The sequence below is a fragment of the Salvelinus alpinus genome, chromosome 21 (assembly GCF_045679555.1).
Source record: "Salvelinus alpinus chromosome 21, SLU_Salpinus.1, whole genome shotgun sequence".
Classification (NCBI taxonomy): Eukaryota; Metazoa; Chordata; class Actinopteri; order Salmoniformes; family Salmonidae; genus Salvelinus; species Salvelinus alpinus.
This window is the reverse complement of record NC_092106.1, coordinates 32321784-32336854: the sequence shown is the minus strand read 5'-3', so window position 1 is coordinate 32336854 and position 15071 is coordinate 32321784. Positions and strand designations below refer to the sequence as shown.

Below are 15071 nucleotides of genomic sequence, written 5' to 3'. Positions count from 1 at the left end.
CCTCTACACTGCACCAGAGTTACAGTCATGTGTGTTCAGCATCCACTCACTATTGTTGCATTCCATACCTGTCACAATATCATGTTGTCATAGCAATTATTAGAGTTTTTTATTTATGCTTTCACATCTACACTGAGTACACAAAACATTTGGAACTCCTTACTAATATTGAGCTGCACCCCTCAACCTCTTTTGCCCTCAGAACAGCCTCAATTCATCAGGGCAGGAACTCTACAAGGTGTTGGAAGTGTTCCACAGGGATGCTGGCCCATGTTGACTCCAATGCTTCCCAGTTGTGTCAAATTGGCTGGATGTCCTTTGGGTGGTGGGCCATTCTTGATACACACAGGAAACTGTTGAGCGTGAAAAACCCAGCAGCGCTGCAGTTCTCAACACAAACCAGTGCTCCTGGCACCTACTACTATACCCCGTTCAAAGGCACTTACATGTTTTGTCTTGGCCATTCTCCTTCTGAATGACACACATACACAATCCATGTCTCAATTGTCTCAAGGCTTAAAAATCATTCTTTAACCCGTCTCCTCCGCTTCATCTACACTGATTGTAGTGGATTTAACAAGTGACATCAATAAGGGATCATAGGTTTCACCTGGAATCACCTGGTTAGTCTAAGTCATGGAAAGAGCAGGTGTTCTTAATAAAACCCCAGCCCCTCTCCCTAAAACCCCAGCCCCTCTCCCTAAAACCCCAGCCCCTCTCCCTAAAACTCCAGCCTCTCTCCCTAAAACCCCAGCCCCTCTCCCTAAAACCCCAGCCCCTCTCCCTAAAACCCCAGCCCCTCTCCCTAAAACCCCAGCCCCTCTACCTAAAACCCCAGCCCCTCTCCCTAAAACCCCAGCCCCTCTCCCTAAAACATGAGGCATCCTGATGGAGGTCATGGCTGAGGGGCAGCCACGCTTTCAAAGTAGCACAGTCAATGGAACTTTAGATCAAATGTGTATATGTGGGCAGTCCAGTTGATTCTGCTTAGTTATGTGTGTGTGTGTGTGTGTGTGTGTGTGTGTGTGTGTGTGTGTGTGTGTGTGTGTGTGTGTGTGTGTGTGTGCGTGTGCGTGTGTGTGCGTGCGTGCGTGCGTGCGAGAGAGCTGTCGACTCTGCTCTATTTTAGTAAATCGGTTTGCAGATTGATAGGAGGTGATTGATTTCCCCTGGTTATTCTTCAGCCAATCATACACCCACTGACTTAGCTGTGTGTGAGTGTATGGGTGCGTGTCTCCAAGGGATGTGCCACTCAAAGTCAGTCCCACACACGAACACTGGTTCATCATTTTTGCCTCTACACATGGCTGTCACACTGTCTTTACATGACACTCTTCTCTCGTCTTCTCTTCCCTCTAAATAAACTGTATGGTGCCTCTCTTCCCTCATATAAACTGTATGGTGTCTATGTTCCCTCATATAAACTGTATGGTGTCTCTGTTCCCTCATATAAACTGTATGGTGTCTCTGTTCCCTCATATAAACTGTATGGTGTCTCTGTTCCCTCATATAAACTGTATGGTGTCTCTGTTCCCTCATATAAACTGTATGGTGTCTCTGTTCCCTCATATAAACGGTATGGTGTCTCTGTTCCCTCATATAAACTGTATGGTGTCTCTGTTCCCTCATATAAACTGTATGGTGTCTATGTTCCCTCATATAAACTGTATGGTGTCTCTGTTCCCTCATATAAACGGTATGGTGTCTCTGTTCCCTCATATAAACTGTATGGTGTCTCTGTTCCCTCATATAAACGGTATGGTGTCTCTGTTCCCTCATATAAACTGTATGGTGTCTCTGTTCCCTCATATAAACTGTATGGTGTCTCTGTTCCCTCATATAAACTGTATGGTGTCTATGTTCCCTCATATAAACTGTATGGTGTCTCTGTTCCCTCATATAAACGGTATGGTGTCTCTGTTCCCTCATATAAACTGTATGGTGTCTCTGTTCCCTCATATAAACTGTATGGTGTCTCTGTTCCCTCATATAAACTGTATGGTGTCTCTGTTCCCTCATATAAACTGTATGGTGTCTATGTTCCCTCATATAAACTGTATGGTGTCTCTGTTCCCTCATATAAACTGTATGGTGTCTCTGTTCCCTCATATAAACTGTATGGTGTCTATGTTCCCTCATATAAACTGTATGGTGTCTCTGTTCCCTCATATAAACGGTATGGTGTCTCTGTTCCCTCATATAAACTGTATGGTGCCTCTGTTCCCTCATATAAACTGTATGGTGTCTCTGTTCCCTCATATAAACTGTATGGTGTCTCTGTTCCCTCATATAAACTGTATGGTGTCTCTGTTCCCTCATATAAACTGTATGGTGCCTCTGTTCCCTCATATAAACTGTATGGTGCCTCTGTTCCCTCATATAAACTGTATGGTGTCTCTCTTCCCTCATATAAACTGTATGGTGTCTCTGTTCCCTCATATAAACTGTGTGGTGTCTCTGTTCCCTCATATAAACTGTATGGTGTCTCTGTTCCCTCATATAAACTGTATGGTGTCTATGTTCCCTCATATAAACTGTTTGGTGTCTCTGTTCCCTCATATAAACTGTATGGTGTCTCTGTTCCCTCATATAAACTGTGTGGTGTCTCTGTTCCCTCATATAAACTGTATGGTGTCTCTGTTCCCTCATATAAACTGTATGGTGTCTCTGTTCCCTCATATAAACTGTATGGTGTCTCTGTTCCCTCATATAAACTGTATGGTGCCTCTCTTCCCTCATATAAACTGTATGGTGCCTCTGTTCCCTCATATAAACTGTATGGTGTCTCTGTTCCCTCATATAAACTGTATGGTGTCTCTGTTCCCTCATATAAACTGTATGGTGTCTATGTTCCCTCATATAAACTGTATGGTGTCTCTGTTCCCTCATATAAACTGTATGGTGTCTCTGTTCCCTCATATAAACTGTATGGTGTCTATGTTCCCTCATATAAACTGTATGGTGTCTCTGTTCCCTCATATAAACTGTATGGTGTCTCTGTTCCCTCATATAAACTGTGTGGTGTCTCTGTTCCCTCATATAAACTGTATGGTGTCTCTGTTCCCTCATATAAACTGTATGGTGTCTCTGTTCCCTCATATAAACTGTATGGTGTCTATGTTCCCTCATATAAACTGTATGGTGTCTCTGTTCCCTCATATAAACTGTGTGGTGTCTCTGTTCCCTCATATAAACTGTATGGTGTCTATGTTCCCTCATATAAACTGTATGGTGCCTCTGTTCCCTCATATAAACTGTTTGATGTCTCTGTTCCCTCATATAAACTGTGTGGTGTCTCTGTTCCCTCATATAAACTGTATGGTGTCTATGTTCCCTCATATAAACTGTATGGTGTCTCTGTTCCCTCATATAAACTGTATGGTGTCTCTGTTCCCTCATATAAACTGTATGGTGTCTCTGTTCCCTCATATAAACTGTATGGTGTCTCTGTTCCCTCATATAAACTGTATGGTGTCTCTGTTCCCTCATATAAACTGTATGGTGCCTCTGTTCCCTCATATAAACTGTTTGATGTCTCTGTTCCCTCATATAAACTGTATGGTGTCTCTGTTCCCTCATATAAACTGTATGGTGTCTCTGTTCCCTCATATAAACTGTATGGTGCCTCTGTTCCCTCATATAAACTGTATGGTGTCGTGTCATAAAGCATTCTGCTGTTTCTGTGTGTAACTCGTGTTGTTTCTGTTTCCTCCCAGGATGCTTTACTGCGGCTGGCAGCAGTTGTTGACGTTCGCTCACTCCGAGATGCTCTCAGAGAGACTGCACAGGGGCTACTGCCCAGCGTGGTACGTACACACATGGCTGCTGGGTAGTGTTGTTTTTTGGGAGGGGTCAAGCAGCCATTCCTCAGAACTGCACCATTGTATTGTCATTTATATATAGGTGTGTATGTTCAGTATGAGTGACAGGGGCAGAGCTAGTGTCAGAGGGGCGTGGCTTTCTCCAGGGGCCCTTCTGACCAAATAATGAAACAGAATGAATAGCTGACATGGCCTATCGTAAGCACACATTAGTCATCATCTCTAGGGATGTTAACGGTTAACCATTAGTTGGTTAGCCGCCCGACAATACATTTTCCCAGCCATGCTTATCGATCTGTAGGTTAATTTGCATAATTTTGTGGAGTTAAATTGTGTATTTTGGTTTGTTTGTCACGTAGACCTGTTTTAGGCTATTTATCACACGCACACCGCATACAAAGCCTAGTTTGAGCGGAATATCCAACAACCTCTCACAGTCATGTTTCTCAAGACTTCCTCATGCCATTGAACCCGGCATGTCTCTCCTGTTCTATTGGTTATCATATCAACTGTATTTGGTGGTTCAGAAGCCAAAGGCCAAATCCCTCGTCACATTAGCGACCCATTGCAGTTGTTGCATCTTTACATTCCAATTAGATTCTCACCTCTGTCACATGAAACAGCGAGCATCAGTTGCGCTTTACAACAAACTTTTCCCGCTAATTGGATTTTAGGTCATTTTTTTCTATGTTGTTTTACATTGACTGCTTCATTACAGTGGCCTAGTTGCATGTTCAGTAATGGCCTTTAGCCTCTTGGCCATTAACTAGAAACATTAAAAAGGCTTGGCTAAACTTTGGATTATTTTAGAATAATTTTCTGGACAAAATATTTTAATGTTGTTTTGGTACTGAATTAATTAGGCTGTTAGTAAGATACCAAAAGTAGTTTTAAACTAACAAACTTACTAAATGAATAAATGACTAATCATTTTGAAGAAGCAGTACAGCAGACAGACCGCTGTACTGCCACCAGTATCAGTCCCGGGGGCACTGAAGGGGGTATAGCGACAGACGGCTGTACTGCCACCAGTATCAGTCCAGGGGGCACTGAAGGGGGTATAGCGACAGACAGCTGTACTGCCACCAGTATCAGTCCAGGGGGCACTGAAGGGGGTATAGCGACAGACAGCAGTACTGCCACCAGTATCAGTCCAAGGGGCACTGAAGGGGGTATAGCGACAGACAGCAGTACTGCCACCAGTATCAGTCCAGGGGGCACTGAAGGGGGTATAGCGACAGACAGCTGTACTGCCACCAGTATCAGTCCAGGGAGCACTGAAGGGGGTATAGCGACAGACAGCAGTACTGCCACCAGTATCAGTCCAGGGGGCACTGAAGGGGGTATAGAGACAGACAGCTCTACTGCACATTACTTTATAAAATTAGCAACACCAGCTCAGACCCATTTCGGTATTTTATGAAATCATATTATATAACATATTATATATACATTTAGCCAGGTTTTATAGTGTTAAATCATGTTTTATAGTGTTAATTCATGTTTTATAGTGTTAAATCATGTTTTATAGTTTTAAATCGTGTTTTTTCTTTGGTTTATGGTTTTTGGTAAGCTATATCATAGTTAAAAAATGTGTTTTATTATCTGCAGGAACAGGGGGCGGTCGCACCCATTGCTCCGCCCCCCATGCTAGCTTTGCTTCTAATGTGTGTGTTGTCTTACAGGAGTATGTGTGTACGTGCTGGAGGGAGACTCTGATGTGTGTGTTATCTTACAGGAGTATGTGTGTACGTGCTGGAGGGAGACTCTGATGTGTGTGTTATCTTACAGGAGTGTGTGTGTACGTGCTGGAGGGAGACTTCTGATGTGTGTGTTATCTTACAGGAGTATGTGTGTACGTGCTGGAGGGAGACTTCTGATGTGTGTGTTATCTTACAGGAGTGTGTGTGTACGTGCTGGAGGGAGACTCTGATGTGTGTGTTATCTTACAGGAGTGTGTGTGTGTGTACGTGCTGGAGGGAGACTTCTGATGTGTGTGTTGTCTTACAGGAGTATGTGTGTACGTGCTGGAGGGAGACTCTGATGTGTGTGTTATCTTACAGGAGTATGTGTGTACGTGCTGGAGGGAGACTTCTGATGTGTGTGTTATCTTACAGGAGTATGTGTGTACGTGCTGGAGGGAGACTCTGATGTGTGTGTTATCTTACAGGAGTATGTGTGTACGTGCTGGAGGGAGATTCTGATGTGTGTGTTATCTTACAGGAGTATGTGTGTACGTGCTGGAGGGAGACTCTGATGTGTGTGTTATCTTACAGGAGTATGTGTGTACGTGCTGGAGGGAGACTCTGATGTGTGTGTTATCTTACAGGAGTATGTGTGTACGTGCTGGAGGGAGACTTCTAATGTGTGTGTTATCTTACAGGAGTGTGTGTGTGTGTACGTGCTGGAGGGAGACTTCTGATGTGTGTGTTATCTTACAGGAGTGTGTGTGTACGTGCTGGAGGAAGACTTCTAATGTGTGTGTTATCTTACAGGAGTGTGTGTGTGTGTACGTGCTGGAGGGAGACTTCTGATGTGTGTGTTATCTTACAGGAGTGTGTGTGTACGTGCTGGAGGGAGACTTCTAATGTGTGTGTTATCTTACAGGAGTGTGTGTGTGTGTACGTGCTGGAGGGAGACTCGAGGCTGCAGTGTGACGACCCAAGCCATGAGCTGCCAAAGGAGGGGAAGATCAGGTATGAAACCCTCAGTGTGTGAGTCCCTGTAGTATGAAACCCTCAGTGGGTGAGTCCCTGTGGTATGAAACCCTCAGTGTGTGAGTCCCTGTAGTATGAAACCCTCAGTGTGTGAGTCCCTGTGGTATGAAACCCTCAGTGTGTGAGTCCCTGTGGTATGAAACCCTCAGTGTGTGAGTCCATGTGGTATGAAACCCTCAGTGTGTGAGTCCATGTGGTATGAAACCCTCTGTGTGTGAGTCCATGTAGTATGAAACCCTCAGTGTGTGAGTCCATGTGGTATGAAACCCTCAGTGTGTGAGTCCATGTGGTATGAAACCCTCAGTGTGTGAGTCCCTGTAGTATGAAACCCTCAGTGTGTGAGTCCCTGTGGTATGAAACCCTCAGTGTGTGAGTCCATGTGGTATGAAACCCTCAGTGTGTGAGTCCCTGTGGTATGAAACCCTCAGTGTGTGAGTCCATGTGGTATGAAACCCTCAGTGTGTGAGTCCATGTGGTATGAAACCCTCAGTGTGTGAGTCCATGTGGTATGAAACCCTCAGTGTGTGAGTCCATGTGGTATGAAACCCTCTGTGTGTGAGTCCATGTGGTATGAAACCCTCAGTGTGTGAGTCCATGTGGTATGAAACCCTCAGTGTGTGAGTCCCTGTGGTATGAAACCCTCAGTGTGTGAGTCCATGTGGTATGAAACCCTCAGTGTGTGAGTCCATGTGGTATGAAACCCTTTGTGTGTGAGTCCCTGGGCTCTTGAGTGGCGCAGCGATCTAAGGCACTGCATCTCAGTGCTAGAGGTGTCACTACAGACCCTGGTTCGATCCCGGGCTGTATCACAACCGGACGTGATTGGGAGTCCCATAGAGTGGTGAACAATTGGCTCAGCATCGTATGGGTTAAGGGAGGGTTTGGCCGGGGGGGTTGGCCGTCATTGTAAATAAGAATTTGTTATTTAACTGACTTGCCTAGTTAAAGGTTAAATAAAAAATATAAATAAATCTGGTCTGAAACCCTCTGTGTGTGTGAGTCCATGTGTAACAGATGTTTGTGTGGTAAATGTCAGATTAGGAGACAGAATATCATCTACACATCCTTTCTTCAAGGGACTGATAAAAAACTGGAGAGAAGATCAGCAGGTATGGATAGAACGGGGCTGGAAGGGATGGAGAGAGGGAGTCTTTCTGTCACTCAGACTGGACTTCCACCATCACCCTTCATAGAGATGTCACAGAGAAAACATTCTGAAATATACCACCCCTCTCTCTCTCTTTCTCTCTTTCTCTCTTTCTCTCTTCGTCTCTCTGTCTCTCTCTCTCTCTCTTTCTCTACTCTCTATCTTTGTCTCTTTCAGTGAGACTCTGATCCTCTTCTCGTGATCTCTACAGGCTCAGTAGCTCCCTCCAACCCTGGCTTAACCTTTACCGAACCTCAACCCCGTATCCGGGATCACCCCCCACCCCCCACACACTGATTAGCATAGATAGCATAGCTTCAGAAGTAGATAGTAGCATCTAAATATCATTAAATCACAAGTCCAAGACACCAGATGAAAGATACAGATCTTGTGAATAAAGCCACCATTTCAGATTTTTAAAATGTTTTACAGGGAAGACAAAATATGTAAATCTATTAGCTAAACACGTTAGCAAAATACACCACTATTCTAACTCCATCAGTTTCTTACTCCTTCAGGTGCTATCACCAATTCGGCTCAACTAAGATATTGATATCCACTAACCAAGAAAAAACCTCTTCAGATGACAGTCTGATAACATATTCATGGTATAGGATAGTTTTTGTTAGAAAAAAGTGCATATTTCAGGTAGAAATCACAGTTTACAATTGCACCGACCATCGCAAATCGACTAGAATTACTAGATAGAGCAACGTGTATGACCAATTTACTCATCATAAAACATTTCATAAGAATAGACAAAGCATAGCAATGGAAAGACCCAGATCTTGTGATTCCAGACAATATTTCAGATTTTCTAAGCGTTTTACAGCGAAAACACAATAAATCGATAAGTTAGCATACTACATGTGAAAACGTTACCAGAGCATCGATTCCAGCCAAAGAGCGCTATAACGTAATCACCGCCAAAAGATATTAATTTTTTCACTAACCTTCTCAGAATTCTTCCGATGACACTCCTGTAACATCATTTTACAACATACATATACAGTTTGTTCGAAAAGGTGCATATTTAGCCATACAAAACCGTGGTTACACAATAAAAATACTAGGAAATCAAGCCTCAATATGTCTGACGTCATCTATCAGAGTGATCTAGTTTAATTAAAAGCTAATCATATACTTGACTAAAAAATACAGGGTTGACAGGAATCGAAAGACAAATTAGTTCTTAATGCAACCGCTGATTTACATTTTTAAAATTATCCTTACTTTTCAATACAGGGTTGGCCAAGTGAAGCTATACCAAACAAAATGGCGATGTATGCGTTTAAAATATTTCGACAGAAACACGGTTTATCATATTAAATATTGCTTACTTTGAGCTGATCTTCCATCATATTCTTGGGCAATGTATCCTTTCTATGTTATAAACGTCTTTTGGTCGATAGATGTCCTCTGTCCTTCGAAATGTCCACTAACAACGACCGAGACCGCGAAACGTTCCCAAAGCTAGAAAGTGCACGACAAATAAATTCCTCAGAATCGCACTAAACGGATATAAATTGATATAAAACGGTTAAAATTAACTACATTATGATGTTTTTAACAACTATAACGACTGAAAACATGACCGGAGAAATATAGCTGGTTAGAAAACGATTTGGAACGAGGCAGGTCCGATGGCCTTCACGCTTGAGGCGCACGTTGAGAAAGGGCGGTCTCTGTACATTTTGGTCATTTATAATGGCTGTGAACGTCCCATCGATTTCATTGAAAACGTGATGACGTACAGACACCCAGAGGAAGACGTAGGTAGTGTCGGTTTCTTCATAGCATTCACTGTGGCCTTATAAACAGACCCCAGATCAGAGGTAAAAATTTCTGAAATCTGAACCCTGTCATGAAAAGTGCTGTAAAAATTGTTCTGTACCACTCAGAGACAAAATTTCAACTCCTATAGAAACTATAGACTGTTTTCTATCCAATAATAACAATAATATGCATATTGTACGATCAAGAATTTAGCACGAGGCAGTTTAATTTGGAGACCCAAATATGCTAATGCGGAACAGCACCCCCTATAGTTGCAAGAAGTTTTAAGAACACACACACACAGAGACTGAATAGCCTTGTCTTAACCTAGCTTTGGTAAAATCAACATTGCATTATTCATGAGAGTTTCTGTCTCGGACTAGAGCCCTCGAGCTTGACACACACACACACACACACACACACACACACACACACACACACACACACACACACACACACACACACACACACACACACACACACACACACACACACACACACACACACACACACACACACACACACACACACACACACACACACACACACACACACACACACACACACACACACACACACACACACACACACACACACACACACACACACACACACACACACACACACACACACACACACACACACACACACACACACACACACACACACACACACACACACACACACACACACACACACACACACACACACACACACACACACACACACACACACACACACACACACACACACACACACACACACACACACACACACACACACACACACACACACACACACACACACACACACACACACACACACACACACACACACACACACACACACACACACACACACACACACACACACACACACACACACACACACACACACACACACACACACACACACACACACACACACACACACACACACACACACACACACACACACACACACACACACACACACACACACACACACACACACACACACACACACACACACACACACACACACACACACACACACACACACACACACACACACACACACACACACACACACACACACACACACACACACACACACACACACACACACACACACACACACACACACACACACACACACACACACACACACACACACACACACACACACACACACACACACACACACACACACACACACACACACACACACACACACACACACACACACACACACACACACACACACACACACACACACACACACACACACACACACACACACACACACACACACACACACACACACACACACACACACACACACACACACACACACACACACACACACACACACACACACACACACACACACACACACACACACACACACACACAGCTGCATGCTGCATGCTGCACACACCTGCAAGCACCCGCTGACACAATCTGTTGGCTGTGTGTGTGGTCATTGAGCTCTACAATTTGTGCAGACTTTTCCAGCACAATTCTAACACCTGATGAAAGTTGATTAGCTGGAAGTAACTCTGCTCAACCTGTACCTCTCCAGAGTCAGACGTGAGGAACACTGTTGTTGTAGAAAGCTTTCCTCTGTTTGTGTTTGTGAGAGGGAAAAATAGAGGTTATTTCATCTAATTGTGCTGTAAAGAGACTATCGATCCTGTCTGTCCTCTGCCGTGCCCGTCGGCCATCACAAGCAATACTGACTGCCCTGTGAGTGTTTGCGCGCGTGTGTGTGCAGCATTAGTTGATATTGGAACAGATGTCTTTTCTCGTAGATTAGCATGAGAAAGGTGCCCTCTGTATTACCATACGAGACAACAGTGACACACACCCATGGGAAACCTGTCACTATCACACCTGGACACACACCTGGACACACACCTGGCTCGGGGAATTACATTGATTTGATTTATTTCAGTAGACAATAAGTAATGAATATTTTATAAAGCTGTCTTTGTATTGTATAGTCTGTAGGGAATCACCCCCCCCCCCCCCCCCCCCCTCTCTGTGTATGGGTGTTCTAACGTCCCCCCTCTGTGTATGGGTGTTCCAACGTCCCCCCTCTGTGTATGGGTTTCCAACATCTCCCCCGTGTGTATGGGGGGGTGTTCTAATGTCCCCCCTCTGTGTATGGGTGTTCCAACGTCCCCCCTCTGTGTATGGGTGTTCCAACATCTTCCCTCTGTGTATGGGGGGGGGTGTTCTAATGTCCCCCCTCTGTGTATGGGTGTTCCAACGTCCCCCCTTGTGTATGGGGGGGGGGTGTTCTAATGTCCCCCCTCTGTGTATGGGTGTTCCAACGTCCCCCCTCTGTGTATGGGTGTTCCAACATCTTCCCTCTGTGTATGGGTGTTCCAACGTCCCCCCTCTGTGTATGGGGGGTGTTCTAATGTCCCCCCTCTGTGTATGGGTGTTCCAACGTTTCCCCTCTGTGTATGGGTGTTCTAACGTCCCCCCTCTGTGTATGGGTGGTGTTCTAACTTCCCCCCTCTGTGTATGGGGGGTGTTCTAATGTCCCCCCTCTGTGTATGGGTGTTCCAACGTTTCCCCTCTGTGTATGGGTGTTCTAATGTCCCCTCTCTGTGTATCGGTGTTCCAACGTCCCCCCCTGTGTATGGGTGGTGTTCTAACGTCCCCCCTCTGTGTATGGGTGTTCTAACGTCCCCCCTCTGTGTATGGGTGTTCTAACTCCCCCCCTCTGTGTATGGGTGTTCTAACTTCCCCCCTCTGTGTTTGGGTGTTCTAACGTCCCCCCTCTGTGTGTGGGTGTTCTAACGCCCCCCCTCTGTGTATGGGAGTTCTAACTTCCCCCCTCTGTGTATGGGTGGTGTTCTAACGTCCCCCCTCTGTGTGTGGGTGTTCTAACGCCCCCCCTCTGTGTATGGGAGTTCTAACTTCCCCCCTCTGTGTATGGGTGTTCTAACGTCCCCCCTCTGTGTATGGGTGTTCTAATGTCCCCCCTCTGTGTTTCTTAGGGATATGGTGGGTCAGCTGAAGAGGTGTGTGTGTGCAGGTCTACCTCCCTCAGAGATGCACGAGAAACACAGGAGCAGCCTTGCAGCACCCCTCCCACCCCACAGACGAGGTTTGTCTTTCTCTCTGTGTGTCTGTGTGCTTACGTTTGTGTGTGTAAGCTTTCACACTGTCAGGCAGTGAGGGTGGTTGGGGATGAGCATAGAAGGAGGGTCTGGAGGTGTCAGAGGAGGAGGGGGGTGTGGAGGTGTCAGAGGAAGAGGAGGAGGAGGGTGTGGAGATGTCAGAGGAAGAAAGGATGAAGAGAAAATGGGGAACAAGAGATGATTACAGAGGGAGCTGTGGAACAACGTGGGAGCGAGAGAGAGGGACTGTTTGAGAGAGAGAGTGAGAGAGGGACTGTTTGAGAGAGAGAGTGAGAGAGGGACTGTTTGAGAGAGAGAGTGAGAGAGGGACTGTTTGAGAGAGAGAGTGAGAGAGGGACTGTTTCAGAGAGAGAGAGAGAGAGAGAGAGAGAGAGAGAGAGAGAGAGAGAGAGAGAGAGAGAGAGAGAGAGAGAGAGAGAGAGAGAGAGAGAGAGAGAGAGAGAGAGAGAGAGAGAGAGAGAGAGAGAGAGAGAGAGAGAGAGAGAGAGAGAGAGAGAGAGAGAGAGAACTTGCTTTGGCAATGTTAACACATGTTTCCCATGCCAATAAAGCCCATTGAATTGAGAGAGAGAGAGAGAGAGAGAGAGAGAGAGAGAGAGAGAGAGAGAGAGAGAGAGAGAGAGAGAGAGAGAGAGAGACTGTTTGTGAGAGAGAGGGACTGTTTGTGAGAGAGAGGGACTGTTTGTGAGAGAGAGGGACTGTTTGTGAGAGAGAGTGAGAGAGAGGGACTGTTTGAGAGAGAGAGTGAGAGAGAGGGACTGTTTGAGAGAGAGAGTGAATGTTTGAGAGAGAGAGTATGTGTGGACCTACACATAGAGGACCCACGCCAAGAGGACTTACATCCAGACCACAGCACCCCCAGACACATCCACACCCCCACCCCAACCAATCAACACCCCCCCACATCAACCATGCCCACACCCCATTTAGGCCCCCTCAGATCAGACCTATGCCACTCCTGCCCACCCCATGCACCCCACCCCCGCAAAGAGAGCATCAACATGGAAGTCACACATACGCCCAGGTAGTGAGCGGGCAAACAGGCCCAACCCCCACTCTTACACTCGCCCAAGCCAACGGCATGTACCAGATGCTCAGCAGGCTCTGCTCACACTTACTGGCCTGAGGCCAAACCACACGGCCAACAACATTGGACACTTTATGGAACAAAAAGCCTTCACTATATCATCCTGGAATATCCAAGGCCTGAGGTCATCTGCCTTTGGCCTAAAGAGCAGGAACACGGACTTCACCAAAGAAATCGGTAATGCAGACATTGTCATCCTGCAAGAAACATGGTATAGCGGAGACGGACCCACTGGTTGCCCTCTAGGTTACAGAGAGCTGGTAGTCCCATCCACCAAACTACCAGGTGTGAAACAGGGAAGGGACTCAGGGGGAATGCTAATTTGGTATAGAGCAGACCTAACTCACTCCATTAAATTAATCAAAACAGGAACATTTTACATTTGGCTAGAAATTCAAAAGGAAATTATCTTAACAGAGAAAAATGTCCTCCTGTGTGCTACCTATATCCCCCCACTAGAATCCCCATACTTTAATAAAGACAGCTTCTCCATCCTGGAGGGGGAAATCAATCATTTCCAGGCCCAGGGACATGTATTAGTCTGTGGCGACCTAAATGCCAGAACTGGACAAGAACCTGACACCCTCAGCACACAGGGGGACAAACACCTGCCTGCAGGTGACAGCATTCCCTCCCCCATATGCCCCCCTAGGCACAACTATGACAACATAACCAACAAAAACGGGTCACAACTCCTGCAGCTCTGTCGCACGCTGGGTATGTACATAGTCAATGGTAGGCTTCGAGGGGACTCCTATGGTAGGTTCACCTATAGCTCATCTCTTGGCAGTAGCACTGTAGACTACTTTATCACTGACCTCAACCCAGAGTCTCTCAGAGCGTTCACAGTCAGCCCACTGACACCCCTATCAGACCACAGCAAAATCACAGTCTACTTGAACAGAGCAATACTCAATCATGAGGCATCAAAGCCAAAGGAACTGAGTAACATTAAGAAATGCTATAGATGGAAGGAATGCAGTTTGGAAACCTACCAAAAAACAATTAGGCAACAGCAAATTCAATCCCTTTTAGACAACTTCCTGGGTAAAATGTTCCACTGCAATAGTGAAGGTGTAAACTTGGCAGTAGAAAATCTTAACAGTATATTTGACCTCTCAGCTTCCCTATCAAATCTAAAAATCTCAAATAGAAAACCGAAGAAAATGAACAACAATGACAAATGGTTTGATAAAGAATGCAAAAATCTAAGAAATAAATTGAGGAACCTGTCCAACCAAAAACATAGAGACCCGGAAAACCTGAGTCTACGCCTTCACTATGGCGAATCACTAAAACAATACAGAAATACACTACGGAAAAAGAAGGAACAGCACGTCAGAAATCAGCTCAATGTAATTGAAGACTCCATAGACTCTAACCAATT

At 45.4% G+C, this 15071-nt stretch overlaps 1 protein-coding gene across 5 annotated transcripts in view; it reads left to right on the top strand.

The window, feature by feature from the left end:
- The window catches only part of LOC139548264 (cGMP-dependent 3',5'-cyclic phosphodiesterase-like), a 261254-nt gene that overhangs the window by 178741 nt on the left and 67442 nt on the right, over positions 1 to 15071 (top strand). For all 5 annotated transcript variants that reach the window (XM_071357818.1, XM_071357822.1, XM_071357820.1 and 2 more), the window contains 3 exons: positions 3717 to 3806; positions 6429 to 6517; positions 12454 to 12563. In XM_071357818.1, the coding sequence (XP_071213919.1) occupies positions 3717 to 3806; positions 6429 to 6517; positions 12454 to 12563 (289 nt within the window). The remainder of the gene's footprint in view (positions 1 to 3716; positions 3807 to 6428; positions 6518 to 12453; positions 12564 to 15071) is intronic.